The sequence below is a fragment of the Lynx canadensis genome, chromosome E3 (genome assembly GCF_007474595.2).
Source record: "Lynx canadensis isolate LIC74 chromosome E3, mLynCan4.pri.v2, whole genome shotgun sequence".
Taxonomy (NCBI): domain Eukaryota; kingdom Metazoa; phylum Chordata; class Mammalia; order Carnivora; family Felidae; genus Lynx; species Lynx canadensis.
Window position 1 is genome coordinate 30,616,117 of NC_044318.1, and position 13,437 is coordinate 30,629,553.

The 13,437-nt window shown below is 57.5% G+C and overlaps 1 protein-coding gene across 6 annotated transcripts in view; it reads right to left on the minus strand.

Moving 5' to 3' along the window:
• CLIP2 (CAP-Gly domain containing linker protein 2) overlaps positions 1-13,437 on the minus strand; it is a 75,381-nt gene that overhangs the window by 6,295 nt on the left and 55,649 nt on the right. For 5 of the 6 annotated variants that reach the window (XR_003965503.1, XM_030300113.1, XM_030300115.1 and 2 more), the window contains 5 exons: positions 9,712-9,816; positions 7,045-7,980; positions 5,027-5,084; positions 1,635-1,718; positions 503-659 (listed from right to left, as the gene is read on the minus strand). Coding sequence is in view for 5 of the 6 variants with exons in the window: in XM_030300113.1 (XP_030155973.1) it covers positions 503-659; positions 1,635-1,718; positions 5,027-5,084; positions 7,045-7,980; positions 9,712-9,816 (1,340 nt within the window). In the remaining variant the exon portion in view is untranslated. The remainder of the gene's footprint in view (positions 1-502; positions 660-1,634; positions 1,719-5,026; positions 5,085-7,044; positions 7,981-9,711; positions 9,817-13,437) is intronic. The other variant, XM_030300116.1, reaches the window with a different exon arrangement.

The window sequence follows — 13,437 nt, forward strand, 5'->3', positions numbered from 1 at the left end:
AGAGAGAGGGGGAGAGAGAGAATCCCAAGCAGGCTCTATGCTGCCAGCACAGAGCCCGATGCGGGGCTCGAACTCACAGACCGTGAGATCACGACCTGCGCCGAAACCAAGAGTCGGGCGCTTCATCTCCCCTGGCACCCCAGCTTGTTACGATTTTTAAATGGATTAAGAAATATTTTAAAATTTCTGCTTTAATTGACAACATGGCAAATACAGAAGCATTAAGCAAAAGCTGTGGGGGAATCCTTATGACCTTGAAGTGCTGAAAGGGGTGCGGGGACCAAGAAGTGTGGGAACCACTCATCTTGCCTACAAGCTCTGCCTGGAGATCCGTGTCGAGAAGGATTCCGAGGCTGCATCCGAGCTCAGCGGGGGACTACGGCGGGCGCTGGCCATTGCCAGCCACCTGTCCCTCCCGCCCCGCCCCTGCCCTGCCTCTCAGGCAGGTGGAGCGGCGCCAGGGTCGGGCCCGACGGGACCACGGCGCCCACGGCTAACTCACCGCTCCTTCCTGAGCAGCTCCTGGCTGATGAGGACCAGCTGGCCCGAGGCGTCGTGGGTCTTCTGGGACACGGCTTCCAGCTCAGCCTCCAGGCGCCGCTTCTCCTTCTGGAGGGTTTCCGCCTTCTTCTCTCCCGCCTTGCACTTCGCCTCCAGTGCTGAGGTCGGCCGGCAGGGAAAGCAGAGAGAGGGGCAGGATCGCCATGGGAATCTGTCCCACCCGGGGGGGAGGGAGGGCGGCGAAGGCCCCGGGCAGGGAGCCGGGTTTCTCGGGGGGACCACACAACTCCACACGCTCTACTGAGCGGGTCTCTCTCGTCCTGCAGGGCCGGGCAGCAAGGGGCCGAGGGGGCAGCTGCACAAAGCAGGCCACGGCCCCAAGCACAGCAGCGCAGGCCCTTCGGGGCCGGGGGAGCGGTCCGCCCTGCCCGAGACAGGACCCGGGCGCTTACGACCGTGTCCTGGACGAGGGAAAGCAAAATCTTCACCGTAGCCTTCCTTGGAGGGGTCTGAGGTCAGCTGACCTTGGCCGGGACCAATGAGGCCACGTGAACGTGGTGGGAACTGGACAGAAGTGGGGGTGGGAACCATTCCCCAGGAGGGGGGCCGTCTCGTGGACACCACCACTGGCGTTCTGGTGGGAGAAGCAGGGCCGGTTCACGAAGTCACCAATTCCAGACCCCTGCCTCTCCCCGGGCTCCCCCTCTGTCCTCGTGTCCTCTGTGTCTCGTCCCCTGCCGTGGCCGGCATCCTTCCCCCGGAATCTGAAATCCTGGTACTTTAGCTAGAAAGGCACCGGGGGCAGCAGCCACTCTATCTTTGTCACCCGTGAAATGGTCCTCAAGACCAGAGAGCAACCTGGTGGAGTTCACTGAGAGAACACGGAGAACTGGCTCCGGGGGAAGAGGCCGGCCGGGGTCCCTCATTGTCTCATGGACACTGTGGGGGCCACACCGGCCCTTTCACCACGGCTCAGGTGCAAACCCAGTGCGGGTGGACTGGTCCATGGTGCCCTCTCGGGGCAGAACGGGAGAGGGCGCCCTGACCCAGGAGCCAACCCACTCCACGCCCGACCGGCTGAGGCCCCCCCGTGAAAGCCCCCCCCACACCTGCCCTGCAGGAAGGAGACTTACCACTTACTTGGGCCCTGAGCATCTCGGTTTGGGACATCAAGGCTACTACCTCTTTGTCCCTTTTGTTCAGCTTGTCCTGCAGGCCTAGGGGAGGAGGGAGAGACAAGGGGTCTGTCTGCAGTGTTCCAGGTGCAGGGGCGGAGGGGGTGGCCTTCCCGCAAGAACCCTAAAACGAGGCCACAGTTGGCCTCCAGGGTCCAAACGCTCCCCCACACCAGCCCTCTCTCTGGGTAACCCGCTCTGGGTAAGAGACTCCTACACTGTGTGGTCTCGGGCCACTTAACTCTCAGAGTCTCAGTTTCCTCGAGTGAGAAATTGGGGTCCTGGTACCCGTGTCACCCAGTCGTGGGGGTTCGAATACTGGATAGCCTCAGAGCAGTGCTAAAAAAGATAATCTATGGAAAGCGCAAAAAACATTACATTTCTGTACGCTACTTTATAAATGTAATGCCAATATAAATACCAATACGATTTTAGTTCTTATGGAACTAAATCAGCTGATTCTATTTTTGGTTTTGTTTTTTTAATTTTTTTTATTTATTTTTGAGACAGAGAGAGACAGAGCATGAACGGGGGAGGGGCAGAGAGAGAGGGAGACACAGAATCGGAAGCAGGCTCCAGGCTCCGAGCCATCAGCCCAGAGCCCGACGCGGGGCTCGAACTCGCGGACCTCGAGATCGTGACCTGAGCTGAAGTCGGACGCCCAACCGACTGAGCCATTCAGGCGCCCCTCTATTTTTGTTTTAAAGCTTATTTATTTATTTTGAGAGAGAGCGAGAGAGAGAGAGAGAGAGAGAGGGCACGGGCGCTCACACGCACGAGTGGGGGGGGCAGAGAGAGAGAGAGGGAGACAGAGAATCCCAAGCAGGCTCCGGGCTGTCAGCACAGAGCCTGACACGGGGCTTTACGTCACGAACCGTGAGATCATGACCTGAGCTGAAATCAAGAGTGGGATGTCTGACTGAGCCACCCCAGAATCAGCTAGAATTAGCTGATTCTAAAGTCACCTGGACAATAAGCAAGACTAGCCGAGAGAGTCTGGCAAACACTTCTTCAAGGAGTTAAACACAGAGATGCCATATGACCTAGCAACTCGAAGGTGCACACCCCCCAAAGAACTGGAAACGGGCGCTTGCAAAGCACCTGCACACGTGTGCTTACAGCAACGCGACTCACAATAGCCGAAGGGTGGAGACAGACCAAACATCCACCAACAGGCGGGTGGATAAAAAGTGTAGCGTATGACGGCATATTACTCAGCCGTAAGCAGGAATGAACCTGGAATACAGTATGCTAAGTAAAAGTAGCCAGACATAAAAAGCCACATGTTGTAGGATGCCTTCTAAATTTTTTTTAATGTTTACTTATTACTTTGAGAGAGAGACAGAGCGTGAGCAGGGGAGAAGCAGAAAGAGAGGAAGACACAGAATCCGAAGCAGACTCCAGGCTCTGAGCTGTCAGCACAGAGCCCGACGCGGGGCTCGAACTCACGGACTGTGAGATCGTGACCTGAGCCGAAGTCGGATGCTTAACTGACGGAGCCACCCAGGTGTCTCGGGATGCCATTTATGTCGATATCCAGAATGGGCAAATCCAGACAGAAAGCAGACTAGTGGTGGTCCGAGGCTGGGGAGTGGCTGATAATGGCTATGGGATTTCGTTCTGCAGAGATGAGAATGATTTGGAACTAGACAGAGGTCGTGGTCGCACAAGACCGTGAATGTACCGAATGCCCACTGAATTGCTCACTTTAAAACAGTTAATTCTATGTTAACGTTGCATCAGCTTAAAAAAAAAAAAAAAAGAACAGGCAAAAAATCTTGAAAAAGCAGAGCGGGAAAGGCTAGGCTTGCAGTCATGATGATATAAATAAAGCTTCAATAATTAAAACCTTATAGAACTGGCCCACGAACAGACAGGTTACTAATGGAATAGAAGGACCAGAAATAAAGTCAGTTATATAAAGGAATTTGAAGGTGGTAAGATTAGTAATTCGAATCAGTGGAGAGCTTGAAATGAGGTTTTCAAAACTGGTAATAGGACAAATAGGTACCCTTTTGGGAGGGAAAAATGGTTCCTCCTTCACACCTTATAGAAGGATGAATTCTAGGTGGACCAGAGATTTGAGCAGAGAAAATGAAACTAAAGAAGTACTAGAAGAAACCACGGGATACATTTTAAAAATAAGAAGCCCAGAAGCCAAAAAAGAAAAGACTGACTTTTAAATGATTTATTTATTAAAAAAATTTTTAACGTTTATTTATTTTTGAGAGAGAGAGTGAGTGCAAGCGGGGGGACGGGGGGCGCAGAGAGAGAGAGAGAGAGAGAGAGACAAAGATTTTGAAGCAGGCTTCAGGCTCTGAGCTGTCAGCACAGAGCCCAAAGCGGGGCATGAACTCACGAACCACAAGAGCATGACCTGGGCCAAAGTCAGACCGGCTAGTCAGCCAAAGGCTAACCGGCTGAGCCACCCTTGTGCCCCTATTTATTTTTATTTTATTTAAGAGACAGAGAGAGAGAGAAAGAAAGAGAGAGAGAGAGCCCATGTGCACACGTGAGCAGGGGAGAGGCAGAGGGAAAGGGAGAGAAGCTTAAGCAGGCTGCACACCCAGCACAGAGCCTGATGTAGGGCTCAATCTCACGACCCTGGGATCGTGACCTGGACCGAAATCAAGAGTCAGCAGCTTAACTGACTGAGCCACCCAGGTGCCCCAGAAAAGACTGATTTGAAACAAATCCACATGGCACATACGACCCTGAGAAAAGTCCAAAGACAAACCACAAAATGGGAAAGGAATGTTTGCAATGTCGTACATAGTTTGTAAAAATCAACAGAAAGATGAACAACCCGCGAGGAACAACACGGGCAAAAGACGCCAAGTGGAACTGGAAAGGAAGCTTCGCTCACAGTAAGAGAGAGGCAAGGTGACGTTATCTCATGGGAGAACCACTCGGACTGGCAAAGGTCACAAAGTCTGATGAAGTTTGTTGGCGGTAAGGCTTGTGGGGAAACACACTTTGAACCACAGCGTTTGGGAGTTAAAACCGTTGGAGACCCAAAGAGGGGAAGGTAATTCACTGAAGCAGTGTTGACAATAGACAAAGACTGGAAACCGTGGATAAGAACGGCCTCCAAGATGCGGCATCATTAAATGGAAAGGAGAAAGGGGGGCTGGACAGCAGGGAGGCGTGGTACCATCCGGCACTTACGGGTCTGGATGTGCATAAACGTGTCTGGAAAGTAAAGTGAGGTTGGCCAACGCGGTGCCTTTAGGGAGGGAACTCTGGCAATGCGGAGGGGGGACAGGGGTGGGGGGAGGCGGTGAGCAGAGGGTGGGCAGATGATGTAAAACAAAAAGCCCAGGGTCCCACCCAGCCCAGCAGCCACTCACCCTCCACAGTCTCCTTCATCCTGACCTTCTCCCCTGAAATGTCGTTGGACTCGATCATCTGAAAGAAGGCTCTGGTAAGGGGGATGCTTGGCCCCTGCCCCTGCCCCTGCCCCTGCCCCAGCCGGCCCACCTCACCCCTACACAGGGTGGCTCTCAGGGACTTGGTACGGTGGCAAGGAGCAGACATGTTCTCGGTCCTGCCTCCCTGACAAGAGAGGACCCCCGCCTGCCCCCAGCGCCCCTGAAGGCTGTTTGTGCAGCTTCCGTGTGAACACCTCCCACTCCTTCCTTTGTTGAAAACGTCTATTATATTAAACAGATGTCTCCTTCCCTGGGACGCCCACAGAGATTAGTCCTGGAAGTCTATTTCCATCATCTTCCAGAGGCAAAATCCCAGCCTTGGTTTCTACCCGTAAAAGCAGCATCGGCTGTCCGAGGGCTGCGAACGAATGCAGAGCACGCCCCGGGGCCAGCTCCCGAGGAACTTTAATAAATGCTACTTTTTAATAATAAACCCAGAAACCAAAGAAGAAAAGATCAATTAAGAAAAAAAAAATCTGAATGGCAAACATTAACAGGCTCCCCACGGCTTCTTGGAAAAAAGTTTTCAGCCTCCTGCCCAAGCAGGCTCTCCTCTGAGCATGCTGTCTGCCAGTCTAACACTGTGGATCAGACGGGCCCAGAGCTGAGCAGGCAGTCACCTCCATCAACCTGCCACTCATACTTCTGCTCATACATCCCAAGCCCCTTTTTAAGTCTCAGCCCATTGTCTCTGCACTGAAACCTCTGCATCTGGGAGTCATGTGGGTCCCGGCCAAGGCCCCAGGTGTGTGGAAATGAAGAGAAGGGCCTTGCTGAGATCACCGCCCACTCCTCGGCCTAAGGTCTGTGACCGAGAGGAAGGGGCTGTCCTCTGGAACCACAGCAGTCTGAAACCTCCTCTGCTACAGGAGTCCAGTTGCTGGGGTCCCAGGCCTGACTACCCCTGCTCTGAGAAGGCAGTGAGGCCATTTGCACACAAGCTGCTCAGAGACTGTTCCTTTTCTCTCTGCCCAGGATCCTGGGACAGCACTTGCTAAAACAGTCCCTCCCTGGGAGAAAGGGGGCAGAAAGGCTGCCACCCTGGGAGGACAAGGCATCATGCAGGCAGGGCTCCTTTTATGAAAAAGGTATCCTGTTCCTTGAAACTCCCAAACACTTCCTTATTGCTGGAACGCTAACTTCTAGTTCAAAGGCACAAGGGGAATCAGAAGCTCGCGAAGCCCCAGGGCCCGTATGAAGGCAATGACCATGCTGCCAGCTGTCCTTCGGGTAGGGTTTGACTTTTGTCATCCTGGGCACCCTTTGTTGGCCTCCAGCTGTGGGGCTGGACTTGACCTCTGCCTCTGGTGGGCGGGAAACCCTGGGAAAATTTCTCCGTCTCAGTCTTGGTTTGCTCATCTGTGAAACAGAGCGAACGCTGACCTAGCAAGAGTTAAGGTGAGAAAAGGCAACGTCGGTCCTGACCCCCCTCCACCTCCCAGCGCCCACTCTGGAGGCCCCCACACTGTGGCCGCTGGACGGCTGCTCGGGCTCATTAGGACTGGCGAGAGGGAGCCACCCGCAGCTCAGGTCACCTGGGTCGGCATTAGGGTGGGAGACGGAACACCCACCCTGGGGACAGAGCTCGAGCCCCACGGAGCTCCTGGCTGCTGGCACCTGGGGGAGGGCCGGGAGCCTGCGCAGTAGGACACGTGGGGGAGACGCAGAGACCCGGGGATCAGGAGGAAGCCTGTGCTCTGTGCTGGGGTACGCATCTCTGCAGGCCTGGGCTGCGGGGACCCAGCCAGGTCAGCCCAGACCACCTCGGGTCCCCACGGTCACCCTGCACTACTGATGGAGGCACGAGAGGTGCCCTCCGTTCTCGCCCGGGCCTGGCTGGGAAGAGGGGGCCGGCCGACACCGGGGCCCCCGTGACTGTGGGGGCTCCCCCCGCCCCCCCCGCCCCCTCCCGCCCGGCAGGAGAGGCGGCCGCCTACGTTGCCGTGCTGGGATGAGCGCAAGGACTCCACGGCCTGCAGTCTGTTCTCGGCAACCAGAAGCCTCTCCCGCAGCCTCTCGGCCTCCTGCTTGCTCTGGGCTTCCGACCGCTGGAGCAGCTCGTGGTCCAGCATCTTCTTCTCGGCCAGGGAGATCTGCTCCTTGAGGAACTCGATGGCCTGCGCCTGGCCCCGGTACTCCGCGTCCAGCTTCTCCAGCTCGTGCACCCGCAGCTCGGCGTCGCGGCGCTGGTCCTGGGCCTCCTGCAGCTCCAGCCGGTGCTGGCTAGCCTGCACCTCCAGCTGGGCCTGCCAGTGCTGCCGCAGCCCCGCCAGCTCCTCCTGGGCCTCCTGCAGCTTCTGCCGCAGCCCCTCCTTCTCCTTGACGTGCACGGCGGTCTCGATGTCGTGCTTGGCTCGCAGGTTGCCCAGCTCCAGCTGGTGCTCCATCTTGATGCCCTCCATCACGGCCTTCAGCTCCCCAATCTCCTTCTGCTGGGCCCCCGGGCCCGAGTTCAGGGTGGCCTTGAGGTCCTCCAGGGACTTCTGGTGGTCCGAGGCCAGCGAGTCCAGCTTGGACTTCCAGTTGTCCATGAGCCCCATGTTCTCGCTGGTGGCCTGCTGCACCTTGGCCTTGAGGTCCACCACCTCCTGCGCGTACCTCTCGTTGGCCGCCCGCAGCTTCTCCACCTCCGCCTGGTAGGCCCGCAGGGCCTTCTCGTATTTGTCCCGCAGCACGCCGCTCTCCCTCTGGTGCTCCTTGCTGGCCGACAGCAGCCGCTCGCGCAGCCGCAGGGTCTCGGCGGCCTCGGGGTGGTCGGCGGGTGGCGGGCCCGAGTGCAGCAGACATTGCTGGAGCTCCTTGATCTCGCCGCGCCGAAGGCTCAGCTCCTCTTCCAGCTGCAGCACGCGCGACTTCTCGGCCACCGTGGTCAGCTACCGGGGAGAGAGGGAGACCGAGGTCAGCGGGCCGGCGGGAGGGCGAGGGGCCGTGGCCGGAGCAAGGGCGGACCCCGGCCCCGCGGGGGAGGTTCGTGGAGGGGAAAGGGCGCCCACCCCGCCTGGGCGTCCCAGCCTCCGGAAGGACTCCCTGGGCTTGCGGCCCTGTGATTCCGGGACGGGACGGTCCCCGCTGCCCTTGGTGGCTTAGGACACATCAGTGGTTAAAAGAAACCACTTGTTGGAGGTTCTGGCTTTCTTTAGGAGGGAATTTTGCATTATCTGGCAGCCGGATGGGTCGATTCGCGGAGGGGCTGGCCAGAGAAGGGTCTGGTTTAATTGAGGCGGTACAAAGTTAATGCTCCCAGACCCACCTCCTGATGGCAAACTGAGATCAGAGGCTCCGTCTTCCAAGAACCCATTTGGATCACGACAGTGGTCATGGATTTGGAAACAGTACATTCATCGACACGTTTTAAGTCTTTCGCTAACTTAAAACTGTTTCTGAAGGTGACCTGTAGTTCAATAAATCTGCTTTTGTTTTTATAATCAGGCTGAACCCTAGATCAAGGCGCCTCAGTGTGGGGGGCTCCAGCCTGTCAACCGTGACTGGGTCGGTTTCTGCAGGCAGAGCCTCCATGCACATATGTGTGTGTACCACACAAGCACGTACGGTCACCCAGCAATGGCCAGGGTGTGCAAAGGGACCCGTGTGTGTCTCCAGACTCCCCCTGACACACGCACACACTCGCGTGCCGAGGCGGGCCTGCAGAAACCGACCGTGGCTCGCCCCATAGCCCTCCCTGCTCAGATGGTTTGAGCTAATCACTGCTAGCTGGCTGTTTAGCTCCACTGCCAGAACCGCAGCTGGCCTGGGCTGGCCAGCTGTTTGGACGTGGGTACCTGGCACAGGGGGCCCGGCCCCGGGAAAGGTATGGTGGGCACCGAGGGGCCAGCTGGGCCCAGAACCCGGACCTGGGCCTTGGCAGGACCTCCCCCTTGCTCCAGCAGACATTTCCCTAGTCTGCTGTATCTCACCAGCCCCACCCTGGGTCTGACACAGAACCTCACGCCCTATGGACATCCCCACTCCCCAAAAGCCCCAGGTCCTTCTGGCTGGCCCCTCCTGCAACCATAGTTAAGATCCCCTAGGGGGCGCCCGGGTGGCTCAGTCGATTAAGCGGTTAAGCTTCAGCTCAGGCCATAATCTCAAGGTGCGTGAGTTCGAGCCCTGCAACAGGCTCGCTGCTGTCAGTGAAGAGCCTGCTTTGGATCCTCTCTTGTTCAAAAATAAATAAACATTAAAAAAAAGAATACCCCCCTAAGCTAGAGAAACTTCGGTCTACAGACCCCTGACCACCCACCTTCCTCAGCCTCCCCAGCCCAGGGAGACAGGAGGTGCCCCATATAAGGGGCAGGACGTTCCCGAGAGGCACCCCATTTCTGAACATGACAAAGCCTTGCTGTGGCAGTGCATGGGGCGGGTGGGGGGGCGGGGTCTCACAGGACATTCCCAGCCAGTGGGACCCTGAGCCGGGGCCCGAAGTCCCGGACAATCAAGACCCCCTGCTCCCCAAAGGGCGTCACATGGCAATGGGTTCCCAAGCCTCAACTTCCCTCCTAGAAGGGGCTCAGAAGGCAAAACAATGAGGAAAGCAGCCAAAGACAGAGAAAATAATAAAACAGAGAAGCCGAAGGAGGCGTGATGGGGCCGGAGGGCGGCGTTACCCTGTTGTCGGCTAGTTCCCGGAGCAGACGCTCGGCCTGCGCCTTCTCCAGTAGCAGCCTCTGTTCCAGCTCCCCAATGCGCGCGTGCTCCAGCTGCGTCTGGGTCTGGTCCACCCGGGGCGGGTGGGGAGGCGGGCCAGGGGAGAGGAGTACAGGGCAGAGGAAGCCAGAGGAAGAGAGAGAAAAAGAGAGAGAGAGAGAGAGAGAGAGAGAGGCGGCGTCATCTTCCGTGAACAAGACAGGAGAGCGGGTCAAGGAGAGAGGGTGGCTCCGGGACAGAGGAGGTCTGGGGAGGGGACCAGGCTGGGTGGGTTTAATGGCAGAGGAGGGGCTGCCGCAACCCCGCCCCAGCCACCCTGCCCCTGGAGAGGGTGGCAAGAGGGCCCCGCGGTTCCTCCCATGCTCCCCAGGTGGTCAGTCCTTCCCCTGGCGGCTCTGGGGAGAGGCCCCAGCCTCCTCGCGCTCCTCATCGGGCTACTGCTCATTTTAGGCACAGGATCCTGCACACAGGAGGCCCTCAGGATAGACGTGTCAGCAAATGAACCCAGGACTCCTGGCCCCGGGGGCCTGAGTTGAAAGTATAAGAACCAAGCCAATGGGAAGGTTTTAAAAAAGTCTCTCTACCCCCCTTGCAAGGCCCTGCTTCCTGCTGCCCTGCCCAGAGCCCGGAGGGTCAGTGCCCACCCCCGGGGGCCCCGCGGAGGAGGCCCGGTCTCCCAAAAGCACCAGAATGCTTTTGTCCTAGCTTCACAGGCCAACAAAGCCCGACGTTCTCAGGGCATCCAGCCTGGCATTTGGGTTTCCTCTAACAGATCTGCGAGGGTGGCAGGGGCCAAGGGTGCCGGCTCCAGGGCCCCCGGGGCAATCTGGAGACCCAAGTTCATCGTGGGGAGAAGCCAGAGAGTCCTCCTCAGCCTCCCCCATCCAGGAGAAGCAGTTTAAGGCCAATCTGTGTGGCCATTCCGACGAGGCAGGACTTAGCCACACACATGCCCGTCTCTGGCAAGGGTGACGGGGACAGTGTAAACCCATCTGAGAAACACGCTTGCCATTCATACAGAGCTAGAGAGATGTTAACGTCCTCTGGCCTGTGATCTTATGTCTGCCAGTTTTCCTAAAGGAACAAGTGAAAAAGTACTCTACTCTCTCTCTCTCAAAGAGGGAGGCAGGCCACAGCGCTAACGAGCAGCCATGCTCCGTCTCTTCCAGAAAATTACAGGCTGACCATGGTGTCTCCGGGGCCTCGCGCCCACCCTCCTCTCCCACAGAGGCTGGGCACCGCCACTCTGCCCGGGACCCACGCTAGGTGGCGCATGCCTGGTGGCTCCACGGGCAAGAAAGAGCCCGCAGCTCCACATTTCAAGGCAGCTTTACTTGGTGCTCCCAACAGGACTCCCCACACCCCCCCACCCAGCCCCATCAACCACTTTCCCAACTTCTAGACTCCTGGTCTGCGGGTTGGGGTCTCCATGGAGGCACAGGGGGGTCCAGTGTAACTGCTTCAGATGCTTGTTTAAGATAAACGCAACCACCGGACCCCGGAGGGCGGAAAATAGCCTTAGAGGCTAGATTTTAGGTGGGGTGAAGGACCTGGTCTTCCATCTGCTCTGGGGACACCGGGCAGGGTGGGAGGAGCGAGGCCACCACGTTCCTGCTTGTCACTCGCGGGTCCCCTGGAGTCGATGGTCGTAAAGCTACGGTCAAGCTGCGTGAGGCGGTGCAGGGGTGGCTGCGACTTTTGTCTGGTGCGCTAACTTTAGAACCCAACCCCCGCATAAGGGGCGTCTCAGCTGTCTCCCCGTGTCACAGGAGGGAGCGGCGACTCCGGAGTCAGAGCCTCGGGTGCAGAATCACACAACTCTGGCAGGCCCAGAACTCAGACGCCCCAGATGTCAGGACTGGTGTCTTTTCCCCTGAGCCGGCCTCACTCCATGGAGGGGAGACACAGATTTCTAGCAGCAACACGGGCCATCAAAGGAGGGTCCTGAAGTCGGGGACCCCCACTTCCTGCCGCAACTCAAATCCGGGAGCTCAGCCAAGCCTTACCTACGCCCTGTACTTGTAGCTTGTCTTCTCCTCGCAGACCCTGTGTCCGCACCTTTGCGAGGCACAGAGCCACCGCCTTGGGGTACCCCTCGGGTAACTGAGGGCTGGAAATGCTCTTTAGTGGGGGGAACAGATTCCCCACCTGCCCTGGGGGCTCCCGAAGGTCAAAGGCACACATCACCGCTCGTGACCTTCTCTGAGGTCTCACACAGCACGAATCAACAAAGAGGATTCTGAGTTCCTAAGCCCGGCCCTTAGTGTTACCGTGCGCTTCCCATGCAAGTGAAAAGTAACTAGCAAAATCATAACACGAAACCCCTGGATGATTAAACCACCACCACCAAACCCCAAGAAGGTCACGTCTAAGGCGGCTATCCGACGTCCCCACTCAGGAGGCAGCAGGGAGCGGTACACACATTTCCCTGCTGCAAGGTGGCAAAGATCTGTTCCAGAAAACCGTAAGACACGTCCGCAGCCCGTGGCCTGGGGTCGCCACCCTGGGAGAAGCACTTGCCCGCACTCCTGACCTGTTCTGGCAGTGGGGACATAAGGGTGAGCGAGACAGAAAGGGTCCCGGCCCCCGCAGGGCGCCCATTGCGGGGAAAGACGCAAACAATGCAGCACTACTGACGAGGCTCCGGGTTGTGGTCGGACCCGGGGACAAGGCACCGGGCAGGGGGCACAGGGGACGGAGGGAAGAGCAGAGAGGCAGAGGTGGCCTCTCCGAGATACAATTAGAGGCGAGGCCTGAAGGAGAAGCAGGAACCAGCACACGGAGAAGCTCAGAGGCAGAGCTGGGGGCGTCAGAGCAGCTCGGTGCCTGGAGCACAGGTGCACAAGGCCTGGGTCCAAGCGTCTTCTCTGGGCCACCCTGAAAGAGCCTCGGCTTATCTGGGGCCGTGGATCCGGAAGGGTGAGCAGGGAAGGGGCAGGGTCTGGTCTACCTTTTCAAGAGATTCGGACAGATGTCTGTGGTCTGCTTTAAAAATAACACGAGAGAGGGCTGGGGGTGGGGGTAGCTAGGGTAAGACTGGCCGTGAGTTGATAATCACTGAAGCCCGCTGACGGGCGAATGAACCTACTTATGTAGGTTCAAACTTTCCCACCGTTAAAAATCGAAAGGCTGTAGCGGCACCTGGGCGGCTCAGTTGGTTGAGCGTCAGACTCTTGATTTCGGCTCAGGTCATGATCTCACGGTCCGTGAGTTCCAGCCCCACATCGGGCTCTGTGCTGACAGCGCGGAGCCTGCTTGGGGTTCTCTCTCTCTCTCCCTCTCTCTCTCTCTGCCCCTCCCCGCTCATGCTCTCAAAACAAATAAATGAACATTAAAAAAAAATTTAACAAGCTAGGGTATCTGGCTTCAGCGTGGAGAATGGGCAGTAGAAGAACACGGGAGAAGACGTAAGTGCCAAGTCGGGGTTGGTGCAGTTGTCTGAGGCGAGGTGCTGTGGCCTGGCCCAAGTAGGTGGCCGCGGGGAAGAAGATAATTTCCGAAGCAAGGTCAAGGTCAAGAGGACTTTTTGACGGAGAGATGAGGGAAAGAGAAGATTCAAGACGAATCAGCCGTGGGCCCAACTGCTGAGCTGGGTATCGGAGGGCATGGGGGGCAGGAACACACGGCACGTTTGGGATGCTCTACTGGGTTGAACGTCATCCCCCCACATCTCACATTCACCCGGA